Below are 12953 nucleotides of genomic sequence, written 5' to 3'. Positions count from 1 at the left end.
CAACTTTTCCGTAATGGCACTGTGAGAAATGCTGCCAAATACTAGGAGATAGTTTGGAGTTAATCATTGCTCACTTTTGTCCCCCTGGCATTATTTTTCTCAGTGAATACCTAACAGTTTTCTTTTTCAAGCAAACTCCAGAAATCTCAAAAGTCTCGAATACAGTTTAGAATTACCTGTTTGTTTACAGGGAATTTTGAAATGTATAGGCAAACATGCTGGGGTAAATCAACTAAGATGCAGGTAGTAAATTTGCCAATGAGGTTTTTGAAGATATATTTGCAGAAAATTCAGATGAAGTTTCTGAAAAATTTATTATGGCCTAAAATTACATGATTTGATATAAATTATCTTGAAATTCCAATTTCCATTAACTTCTTATGAGAAAGTATAATGAAATACAAATTATCATCTTCAAGGCCTAAAGCTATTAAAATATTTCACTTTGCAAAGTTTATCTCGCATTTATCTGAAATTATGTGCTATTATATACTTTTAAAATTAATTACAAATAGCACTTTAAAAAAGCCCTTTCTATGCATAAACAATAACATGATGAATTTCTAGATCATTCTTGGTATAAATGTCTTTAAATACATTCTTTGTATGACTACTATATCAAATAATATGAAATTTAGTTGCCAATCTTCTAACCACTCATAACAGAAAAAGAATATTATAATGATTGAGTGGATTGGCTTACTCATACAAATAATTACATATTTTATAAGAACTAGAAAACATCTCCATTAACCATTGCAGTCTTTCTGATCAAACCGACAGATTTGAGCCCAGAGTTTAACGGCATTTGTTTGCTATGTTTGTTTGGATTTTCCAAACTGCCTTAGTTCCTGATTCCACACTGCTATTGTGTGGATCAAATAATCCCTTGTCACAAAAATACCCTAGGGAATGACTCCCCTGGCGTCCAGGTTATGAGTGTGGTCAGTCATTCCACATGCCTTAGGGATGAGCTATCTTTGCCATGACGAGCGATTTCCTTTTCAAGTTTTGTAACCCCCAAATACTAAATACTATTATCAATAAAAGTTAATTAAGGAAATGCATATTGAAATATTGTTCAAGATAGCACTGAAATTAGGTTTATCTTTTCTCACTGTCTTAACAAATGATTACTGAATTAAAACAGGAGAAATTTTACAATAAAGTCTTAAAATTGTAAATATCTACTACTGAATTCTTTGATATGAACCATACCAGACATTTGAAAGTATGCTTTTGTCATGTATACACTAGATATGCCCTTTTGTTCTCCTTTGCATGGTTCAGTGTATCAGAAAACACCTTAGGAGGTGGAGAAAAAAATTAAAAACCATTCTGTAAACTTTTCCTCTTTCTTTTCTTGCAGTCTCTCATATCTTGGGAGAGTAAGAGCTCAGGTTTTCAGCAATATGACTCATTTTATGTTAGTGGCCTTCCAACACTTCAGAATATTCTTGACTTTTCATGAGCAGAGGTACAGCGCAGGGAATGTGGCTAAATCAGTCCCGGCTTCCAGCTCGGCGTGAACCTGGGATCCAGACATCTATCTCCTGGATGCCCGGCGCCTTCTGAGATCCAGTCCTCAGCTTCCTGCAAACCTCAAGATTCGCTGGGTTGGGAAATGCCGCCTGGTGCAATTCCAGAGAGGACAATCTCTTTAAGGATAACTGACTTGGAGGGCCTCTTCACCATCCCACCCAGCTTCAGACTCTCTTCCCATCCTTTGCTCCTAGGCTTTTACATGTTGCCTGCAAAGGGTGTCAAACTTAGGGGGCAGGCAAACACACGAGTTCTTTCCAGCCTCGGTAACCGGATCACTAGAGCGAAATTAACTCGCACAAGTGTCCAGAGATCGCAGCCAGACCGCCAGCCTGCGCTTGAAGCAACTTGTAAGAGAGGCTGCGAGAGCCTCCGGGATGTAGATTTTAGTTCGTGGCCAAGCACAGCTACGACACCCCGTCCCTGCCCCCAACCCCATCCCCAAGAATGCATGGAGGAGGGAGAGATGACGAGGCGAGGGCCGCCTGCCTTTCTGCACGTTGGCGCCAGTTAGAAAGCCCTGCAGTTTTGAGAGACCAGAGGAAGAGATGGAGGGGCCGGGAGCCACGACTCCCCGGAGAGCGCAGGGAGGGGCGTCGGGGCCCCTTCGCCCACCTCCGCCCCCCTCACCTCGACAGCTGTCCCGCTCCTGGAATTCATTGGCTTCATTGGCTTCCTCCACCCCGCCTCCCAAATGCCACCCCAATCTAGTTTAGCCCCCCGCCCCACCCTCGCTGACCTAATAAGGCCATGCAGTGTGCAGGAGTGCTGTATAAAAACGCGGGCTCGCGGGGACTCTGCACCACCCCTGGGAAGAGAAGGCAGGAGCCATCCGGAGGAAGGCGACCATGGCCAAGGAGTGGGGCTACGCCAGCCACAACGGTGAGTGCAGGCGGCCGCGACCGGGCCAGGAAGGGATGCCAGTCCAGGAGAGCCCCTGCCATTGTACAGAAATAAATGGGCAACTTTAGAGAGCGTATTGGAAAATGTGGGTGTAGGAGTAGGATAAGACCTAACGTTTAGTGAGGCTTTTCAACTCCCAAATGCTGCTGCTCCTGCTTTTTTTCCCTTCATCGCATTTAGTTCTCCCTAGTATGGAGTTTTTATTTCTCTTGGAGAAAACTCAAGTGCAGAGAAGTTGGATCACTTGCCTAAGATCCCTGTTGCCTCTGAGAAGTCAGACAGCCCGAGGTCAGGTGTGACTGGCCCTTACTCTGTTATACGGGATAAGCATCAACCTGAGCTTGGTGCTGGTATGCGAATCTCTGCTCTGCCTTTCTGCCTAATCCATGGGAAAAGGAATATGGGTGTACTCTGAAAACCACAACATGAGGCTCAAATGTAGGTGGTCAATAATCTTTTATTCCAACTGTATGATGGAAGGCGGCATTGGTTTAAAAAAAAGTAATAAAGTTTATCGCAAAAATAAGCCTTTGAGCAAGCAAAGCAAACACTGCATTAAATATGGTCTTCAGGTATGCTATTCACAAAACTACCAATGGGCCTGAAATGAATGGTAAATCTCTTATTGCCCAGTCTGAAACCTAAGACCTTTTCGAAATCACTGTTTAGCCTCTGTATTTTTTGCTGGCTTAGTCAGTTAAAAAGAAGCCTTGGGTTGTGCACCAAATATGTCCCCTCGACTTTATTTCCTAGGTCCTGACCACTGGCCTGAACTTTTCCCATTTGCCAAGGGGGAAAACCAGTCACCCATTGAGCTGCATACTAAAGACATCAAGCACGACCCTTCTCTGCAGCCATGGTCAGTGTCTTATGATGCTGGCTCTGCCAAGACCATCCTGAATAACGGAAAGACCTGCCGAGTTGTGTTTGATGACACTTACGATAGATCAAGTAAGTATGACAGTGAGGTAGAAACACATGAATGTTTTCTATGTCCACATTGGCAAAATGTGATGCATGGCACAGTGCCAGAATTAATGGGGCGAGGAAGCACGTTATCTCTGAAAATGGAGATGACATTTGACTTTGCTTTAGTCATACAAAATTATATTTATGTGTTGAAGAGGAATGCCTCACCCTCCAACCTTGGTCACTGTGAAACAGCCCCGTGTCCAAGCTAAAAGTTGGCACATGATAGGACAAAGCTGACAATAAGCTGAAATGAGTACTCTTCAGACTCCAATGGCCGACACCTGAGGGCTCTTATGCTTCTTGTCCATAGTCCGGAGAGCGAGGCTTCCACTCGCAATTGTGTAGATTCCATCCTACAAAGCCAAAAATATATGAGAAACCCCAAATAGGCACTTTCTTCCCCTGGTGCCTGGGAGGTGGCCAATCCAGGGGAGAGGATAGGGCCATTGCAGGGGTCAAGACCATTAAATATGGTCTCCAGGTATGCTATTCGCAAAACTACCAATGGGCCTAAAATGAATGCTAAGACTTGCCTTCAAGCCTTCAGTGGGTTTCATCTGATTAATCATTTTGGTGAGTATTTTTGAAATATCTGACGATTTCTTCTTGAGTAGTATTTGTGTGTGAGAGAGCAACTGAAAAAATACATGTTTAGGAAAAATAAATCTCTTTATTTCACCTACACTAGTAAGCAAATCAGTAAAATAAAAGGAGACTTGAAATACTTTTATTTCATGATAAATGAGGTGAGAAAGAATCTTCCTTTAATATTTTGGTGCTTGATATACAAATAATTTCTTATAGCCATATTTCTAATAAAGGTACCTTTGTTTATATACATAAGTGAACACTCTTAATGATATAATAAAGAATGATATTTATAATTCCTACCTATTAGGAAGTTCCAAGTTATAGAAATTTAAATTTTCTTAAACAGTGATTTTGTGTTGCTATTGTTTCCTTTTTCCCTCTTCTCTTTATATATCAAGTTCCATTTTGAAAGCACAATAACAAAATTAAACGCATCTAGTAGGTTGAACCACATGAAAATGCTATTTTTGTGAGCAAAAATAGTTGAATATTGTCAATTTCCTACAATTTATCCTAATAAATTGGACTCACATGTGCCTATAATAACTGTTCTGAATGGCTGGACAGGAAAAAATGCAACAAATTGAACCACTCCATTTCTACATGAACAAACTCATATAGGCCTAGCCTCATTGTTTGAGGTCTATGTTACGGCTTTCCCTGGGCCACTTAGTGTGTCCAACCTCTTCCAAAATAGCTATGCTCTGAATTCTATTTTGATCTAGCTTATACTGCCAAACCTTGATCTTAGGGTTTCTGCATAGTTTCCAGTATACTTTGGAAGATATTTGAACCTCTAAATCACTCTGTGATGGGTTGAGATGTTTATCAACAAGCCCAAATTAATGCTGCTGAGAATTGTCTAGTTCAGCCATCCACATTGATTGGTTTTCTGGGAAATTTCTGAAAATTTTCCATTTCATCTCATTTGAATAGACACAGTCTAAATTAGACAAAGATGAAAGTTCTTGCTCGTTGTCTTAAAGAAAAGTGTAGTTGGAAGCAAGTTGTGGAGAAGGAGCTCACATTTGCTCAGTGATAATCGTGCAGGCACTGTGGTGAGCACTTTAAGGTGCTTAATCTGAGTTAATCTTCACAGCAGCTTTGAAAGTTTGGTATTATTATCACCTTCTTAGAGATGTGAAAGTGGGTTCAGAGAGGTTTAGCAACTTGCCTGAGATGACAGAACTAGCAATGGGTGAAGCCAGCATTTGAACCTACATCCTTCTGGTTCTCAACTGTCCAGTTCTTCCCACTGCACCACACTACTGACCTGTTCTTTGGGTGGTGTATGCATCCTCATTGTCCATCTGTTGTTTCAGTTTTACTTTCCTAAATGTTAAAATGATGTTTCATAATAATGAAACAAGCAAACAAAATAAGAAAGACAGAAAAGAGGAATCATTTATCTTGACATATCCCCAGGCTTCATTTTGTGAGGAATCCAGTGTCCTGGGAGTGGCACCATCCACCCAACACACTGACCACGTTTTGCCTATGAGGCCTGGGCTATAAGAGCACTTGTTTAAAGTAGACCTATGTAAAAGAAGTGTGAATTCACTGTTGACCAAGCTTATCTGAATCACAGTGCTGAGAGGGGGTCCTCTCCCTGGACCCTACCGACTTCGCCAGTTTCATCTTCACTGGGGCTCTTCAGATGATCATGGCTCTGAGCACACTGTGGATGGAGTCAAGTATGCGGCGGAGGTAGGAGGAACTGCCGTAGTCCATTTTGGGTCTCACACAGTGAAAATTGCAAAATTAAAAATAAGAACCACAGCAACAAAGCATTATCTACTGCTTTTGCCTCAAGTCTATAGTTATGAAAAGAGCTGTATTCATTTTAGGTAAACTGAAGCTGCCAGGCATTCTAGGCTAGACAGGTAAGAGGGTATAGGTGAGTTGGCTTCATACATGAAGATTTCCAAGGTTACATTAAGAAACGGGTGAGTGCAGTGGCTCATGCCTGGAATCCCAACACTTCAGGAGGCTGAGGCAGGTGGATCGCTTGAGGCCAGGTGTTTGAGACTAGCCTGGGCAATATGGTAAAACCTTGTCTCTACAAAAATTAGCCTGGCATGGTGGCATGCATCTGTGGTCCCAGCTACTCAGGAGGCTGAGATGGGAAGATCACTTGAGCCTGGGATGTTGAGGCTGCAGTGAGCCATGATTGCACCACTTTACTGCAGCCTGGGCAACAGAGGAAAAGCCTGTCTTGAAAAAAAAATATCTGAAAATTAGAAATTGGATAGCTACTTAATAAGAAAGGCCAGGATCCTCAATGGGACTGGAAAAAGGATAGCTAACACTTATTAAATGCTTACATGTATCAACTCGTTTGATCCTCTTAGCAACCTTATGAGATAGGTTACAGATGAGGAAACAGAGGCATAGAAAAGACACTTAATAAAGTCACACAGCTGGTGAGTGCTGGTGCTCTACCTGATACGGACTGGCTTCAGAGTTACCCAGTGCTCTATGCTGCCGGTTTTATAAGAATATAGTGCTTTAAAAATAGCATTTAGAAATTCTGAATAATGCTTATGTTCTAATCTCTTAATGAACAGTGTACATATATATGTGTGCGTTTATCTATATATAAACACACACATATATTTACACACACATAGAGATATGTGTACACACATAGAATTGAATCTGAGCACATACTACCGTCTGTCTCAGTTAACCCATTAAAAAAAAGCATGAATTGTAATCAAGGCATCAAGGCATCAAATTACAAGGGTTTAAGACAGGCCTCTGACATGTTTTTTTAATAAAGTCAAGCCACTAAGTGGTGGCAGTTGCCTTAGAGGTGAGGACCGATTCATTTTTCCTGCCTTAATCTTTTCCAGAGATAGGCTCTGGTTAACACAGGGGCTGTGACAGAGCCTAGAAATGTACTATGAACACGTCCTTAAGCGTAATCATTAGGCAGCTTAGTTATTAGTTACATTAAACTCTAGGAAACCCAAAGTACTTCACTGTGATCTTTCCATTTTTTAAAAGCCAATCTGGAGAGCCATGGCAAGATACATCAAATATTGGGAATGCCTTCTAGATATCTTCCCCACCAAATGGGAAAAGTTGAGTGTATTTCTTACAGATGCAGGCAAGGCTTTCAGTTTGACCTTTGCACATGGGATTATTTCATACTTTTGGTCTTGAATACAAATTTTTTTAACTGCTGCAAATGATTATATTCTCTTGCAATTCTCTGTGACTCAGCATAGAAAGTTTGATTAACTTAACTGCTGCCCATGTTCTAAATTAAGATCAGGTTGCCACCAGGTTTCAGAGCTCTGGCTGATAAAATGAGGTAAATACATAATTTTATATGCTTTTTACTTAAACCACTAGAAATGTTACCAAAATATTACATGCTACTTTTTCAAATTTCCTCAACTTTTATGAGATTGCTCAGCAACTTTAGACAGTATAATGATTGGGTTTATTGTGGATAATTTTATACTTATTTTTATATTCCCAGAATTTGCCTTCTAATCTGTCTCCTATGGTTTCAGCTTCATTTGGTTCACTGGAATCCAAAGTATAACACTTTTAAAGAAGCCCTGAAGCAGCGGGATGGGATCGCTGTGGTTGGCATTTTTCTGAAGGTAAAGCAAAAGTTGACCATATATTTTCTTTCAAAACATATTTTCCTACTAGTGCTTAGCATAGTTTGAGTTTCATTCCCTCATTTTACCTTCCTCCCTCTATATACGTTTTTTATTTATTCAACTAATCAAGATATGTCTGCTAAGATCAACTCAAAATGTCTTACTTTTCTCTAAAATGTATCTTTTACCACACTCCAGCACCCCTAGTGCTTCTAAATTTTCCCCAGATGTGGGATGTGTGTGTGTGTGTGTGTGTGTGTGTGTGTGTGTGTGTGTATGTGTTGGGGGGGTGGGGGATTGGGCCCAGGGCTTTAGAGTGAGTTTATTACGTGGTTGTGAGGGCAAGGACGGCATGTATTCATTTTCCTTTCTCACTGCTACACTTCAATTATACTGGAAACCAGAAAAGCCAGTGTTGGGAACCATATGATGCCAAGTGCCTGGCTGGACATCCCTTCGGCTTGAGGTGGTCACCACTCACATGATCCCAGGCTAAGACAGCACATGGAATGTGTGTGTTGTTGAGCCAGCCTTGATTTAAAGAGGACTTAGTGTCATTAACACATGAGGTTAGTGATAACATAATCTAGATTTCAAGCTAGAGGTGAAAATCTGGCTTCTTTCTCTTTGAATGACCTAATTTGTTTAATTCATTGGGTCATTTTCGGTGCTTGAACACAGCACAGCAGAGGTGGAGTAAGTCTGAGAAGAAAGACAGTGAGTTTAGTCTGGGATACATAGAGTCCCTTTTGGTTCTAAATCTGTTTTTTAGAAAAGTGGAATGACTTTGCAGAGAAGGTCAGAGACACAGAACTAGATCAATGTGTAATTTTGTGGTCCTGTACTTCAGGGGCCTTGAGTCCAAATTTAGGTCAGAAACTATATACTTAAAATCTTGAGGAAAAATAAACTTTTGTTTTTGCTTAGTATGAGGTATTCTGGCAGATTTATAAACACTAGTTGCAGATGAGTGGGTCAAAGTCAGCTATGAAGACAATCCTAAATTACGGAGAAGTAAAAGAATTATACTTGGATTTCTATTTTCTTACAGATAGGACGTGAGAAAGGTGAGTTCCAGGTTTTCCTTGATGCGTTGGACAAGATTAAGACAAAGGTAAACAAAAGTTATTTTCCCCTCTAAAACATAACACAGATTACACAAATTTTCTTTACACATTTTCAAGTATTTTTTTTTTTCACCTAAAATCTGTTACTAAGTTTGCTGGATATGCTAAGCATACATATCAAAATAAATGCTACGATATTTGTATGGCATACAGGTTTTAGAGAAATTTCACATACATCAGTTTTTTTAATGGTCATAGTCATCCTGTCAGATAATCACTTTCTCAATGAAGTGAGAGTCAGAGAAGTTGAGTAGTCATCCCCTCCTCACCCAGTGCCCGTGCGCAGGCACACACACACACACACACACACACACACACACACACACACGCCCTGCATATATGCATTCATACCATAATGGAGCTACTAAATATCAGTCAGCACTTGTCTTTTGAGTCTTGGTGATGCCCTTTCTGGGAAGCACATATAAATTTAAAATCTTAAAAATAGACTCATGTAAGTAACAAAAACTTTAAATTATTTTTTGTGACCATTCTAATAAAATATTATTGAGTTTTATCAATAGAGAAAGTAAGTATTCCAAGTAGAACATTCAATAAAAAATGCAAGCCTGATATTTTTGGTATCATCAACAACCAAAATATTAACTTATATGAAATAATTCAATTACACTTCAGATATCAGCGTCTCCTTTTTCTTTAAAAGTGATAGAATTATAGTTCTACTCACAGTTAAAACAATAAGGAATACAATATGACAATGATTGTGTCAGATCAAATATAATGTGCAAACCAGCTTCCCCACTTTGATCTTTATTTTTGAAAGGCCTATACTTTGTTTAAAAGTTCTATTTTCTCTATTGCATTTGAAATCCGTTCTCACAAATAAAGTGGTGAGGGCATTGGGGTGGGCTTATGCATGCACCCACTCACTGCAACTGTGCCTTACTTTTACCCAGGGCAAGGAGGCACCCTTCATAAAATTTGACCCATCCTGCCTGTTCCCGGCATGCCGGGACTACTGGACCTACCACGGCTCCTTCACCACGCCGCCCTGTGAGGAGTGCATTGTGTGGCTGCTGCTGAAGGAGCCCATGACCGTGAGCTCTGACCAGGTGAGCACCCTTGTGAACACATGGGCTTATGTTGCTGTCTGCCTATGTAAGACACAGATGCTAAATCAAAAATACATAGTTCCTAACTGGATACTCACTGAACAGCTCTATGGCTAGAGATTTCATAGTCTGCCCTGGTTAATTACAACCAGGCTGCTTGGCTTTCTAAAACTTGGCCCCCAAAGCATACCAGGATAAATGCAACTCATTTAAAAAATGGTTTTGATACTATGACTGAGTTTATGCTCTATAAACACTTTAAAGGGTTTAGATTAATATGAGTCTTTGTTAATGTGGATGTTGCTAAATACTGAGTACTGGTAAGGAGATGGGATAATAAACACAGACCTGGAGAAGAGACGGGTGCTAATGGAAGGGATTTAACAATTTTGTATGCTATATATTATTTCTGCAGTTTTACGGATACATAATTCAAGGCTCAGAAAGGTTAACTAATTCACCTGTGATCACACAGCCAAGTACAGGATTCTAATCCCAGCTCCAGGCTGTTCCTAGTACTTTTGGCATCTCTTCTCAGGTTCCCTTCTTACTGTTCCTCTAAAGAGTGTCCTAGTAGCATTCATTAAAGACATTTCAAGGAAAAACTGTGTAGGAGAAAATAAGTTGGCAAGAACATGGAGAGAAAAACAGATTGAAGCAAGTAAACAACACAGGGACTCACAACCTAGAGCACGCATGTACTCAAATAGTAAAATCAGTTTCTCAGTGTGTGTCTCTTGCATAAAGTAACAGCTTTCATATTTCTGTCAGTTGTAAACTCAAGTATATAAAGACATTTTTATTAAGATATCAGATTTAACAACCTTGTTCAATTATACAACTATTTTGAAAGAAGAAAATTTTTTCAAGGAGAAATCTAAAAATATTTTAATATAGGATCATAGTGTTATTAATGAGAATTTTTTATTTTCTTATCCTTTAAGAAAGAAAAGTCAATTTAAAATGGAAAATGTAGCATGAGTCGGATTTCTTTTTGCTCTTAAAATAAATTGACTTCATAAACTTATACGATAAATGTCTATTAAGTTTTATTTGCGCTGATACATGGATGTGGTCATCCTCTCCAGCAAAGTATATAGTTCATACCGACCCCTCAAATAAAAAATAAATGTTTCAGAATTCAAGAGGAAAAGGTTGTGACCAGAGGGCATAGTGATCCTGTATAGAATGAAGAAAAGGGCTTTTACAAATAAAGAAAAAATGTGTGTTACTCAGGAGCTGCTAGCTAAATAGCTCTGGGCTGAACACTGGGGACAGAGTGTGTGGTCTGCTTATCTTGTTTAAAATGTCAGTATTGGCCCAGTGCAGTGGCTAACGTTTGTAATACCAGCACTTCGTGGGGCAGAGGTGGGTCGATCATCTGAGGTCAGAAGTTCAAGACAATCCTGGCCAACATGGTGAAACCCTATCTTTATTTAAAATACAAAAAAATTAGCTGGGCATGGTGGTGGACGCCTGTAATCCCAGCTACTCAGGAGGCTGAAGCAGGAGAATCGCTTGAACCCGGAAGGTGGAGGTTGCATTAAGCCGAGATTGCACCACTGCACTCCAGCCTGGTGTCAGAGTGAGACTCCATCTCAAAAAAACAAAAACAAAAACAACTCACCAGTCTTTACACCTCTTTGTTGCATAGTGTGTCCAGTTGATCCCAGTGTCTTGCTAACAGTTTGCCCCTGACCTTTGCAGATGGCCAAGCTGCGGAGCCTCCTCTCCAGTGCTGAGAACGAGCCCCCAGTTCCCCTTGTGGGCAACTGGCGCCCTCCACAGCCTATCAATAACAGGGTGGTGAGAGCTTCCTTCAAATGAGGCTGCTGGGTCTTGCCCTCTTCAGGAAAGGAAACCTGCCACTGGAGAGTTTGGCTCCTTGCCTCCTTCTGGTGCTCCTTACTCCAAGTCTATTTCATTTTTCCACACTGAGCAATGAATATGAGAGATGTGGTCACCAAGAAACCAAAGTTACTTTTGACAAGATCTGATATGAAAGCGTCGATTTCACATTTGATGTTTGTAATAATCATCTTTCCTATAAAAGTAGCATTTTTAGTAAAGTTTCAAAGAAGAAGAAACAGAGGTGGAAGAGTAAAGATATTTAAAAAATAGCTAGCTATTGGGCACCAGTTCTTCTGTTATCTTAAATTTCACAGAACTTCATTGCTTTTATTTTTATATTATGAGTTGTCCATCTTAAAGAAATGAGTAATTCTACATGTAGTAGAGATGTATGAAGATAATGTAACAATTAAACATAAGCCAGAAATTAAAATGACTATGGACAGCAAGAATTGAGCTAATAATATGTTTTAATTCTTAACACCAGCAAGAAGTCAGTCATTTATTGAAATTTTAGCTACTAAGATTGCTTGGTTTTGATTATCAGTGAAAAGAAAACACAATAGAATCAGGAGTTTTAAAATTTTTGATTCAGTATTTGAATATCTTCTTTATAAAAGTGGTTGAATTTATCCTAGTATTTTTCTTTACCTGAAGGAGGGCCATTTACTTTTAATTTCACTGTTTTTTTCTTTGCATGATTATTAAAATAAAGACTGCCTCTGTTGTCTTTCTCACTGGAGGCTGGAATGAATGAACACTAGAACACAAAAGAGTGAATGATGACACTTGAAATCAAGGCAGTTGTACTGATCACCAGAACCAATAAAGACATGAATGCAAAATGTTGAGTGTTGTGTTTCTTTAATGGAAAAGCAGTATAAATGACGAAAATGGAGTTTAACCAGGAGGAACAAACTTTGTAAGTTTGTTTTTATAGCTGAAAAATGGCACTAAGGACTGAAGTTAGGAGTTTGGCTGCTACATTCCTCAAGGAGGGACTAAAGCAACTAGTGAGGGTCTTCTGAGGAAAATGAAGACCAGAAGAGAAATGTGTGGCCATATATCTGAGAGTGGTGGGAAATACTTTCCAGAGACCTCAAAATTGGTTTAGGATTCTGGGATTCAGACTGGTGCAATGGGTATTAGGTTAGGGACATGAAATCACGTTGGACTGTAGCTTTTACATCCTTATTTTTAAAAATTGTGCCCTTAGAATGACGCTAGGCTGACACAGCAAAAATCCATATATTTAGACCTTTAAGCCATTTAAT

At 39.7% G+C, this 12953-nt stretch overlaps 1 protein-coding gene across 1 annotated transcript; it reads left to right on the top strand.

The window, feature by feature from the left end:
• The first annotated feature begins 2318 nt into the window (after positions 1–2318).
• CA3 (carbonic anhydrase 3) lies at positions 2319–12524 on the top strand. Its single transcript, XM_003940495.4, has 7 exons — positions 2319–2424; positions 3199–3396; positions 5597–5715; positions 7533–7625; positions 8680–8742; positions 9673–9828; positions 11536–12524. The coding sequence occupies exons 1-7, from the start codon at positions 2391–2393 to the stop codon at positions 11653–11655; spliced, it is 783 nt and encodes a 260-aa protein (XP_003940544.2). The 5' UTR covers positions 2319–2390; the 3' UTR covers positions 11656–12524.
• The last annotated feature ends 429 nt before the right edge of the window (positions 12525–12953 follow it).

This window comes from Saimiri boliviensis, chromosome 15, assembly GCF_048565385.1.
Source record: "Saimiri boliviensis isolate mSaiBol1 chromosome 15, mSaiBol1.pri, whole genome shotgun sequence".
NCBI lineage: Eukaryota > Metazoa > Chordata > Mammalia > Primates > Cebidae > Saimiri > Saimiri boliviensis.
This window is presented reverse-complemented; position numbering and strand designations above follow the sequence as displayed.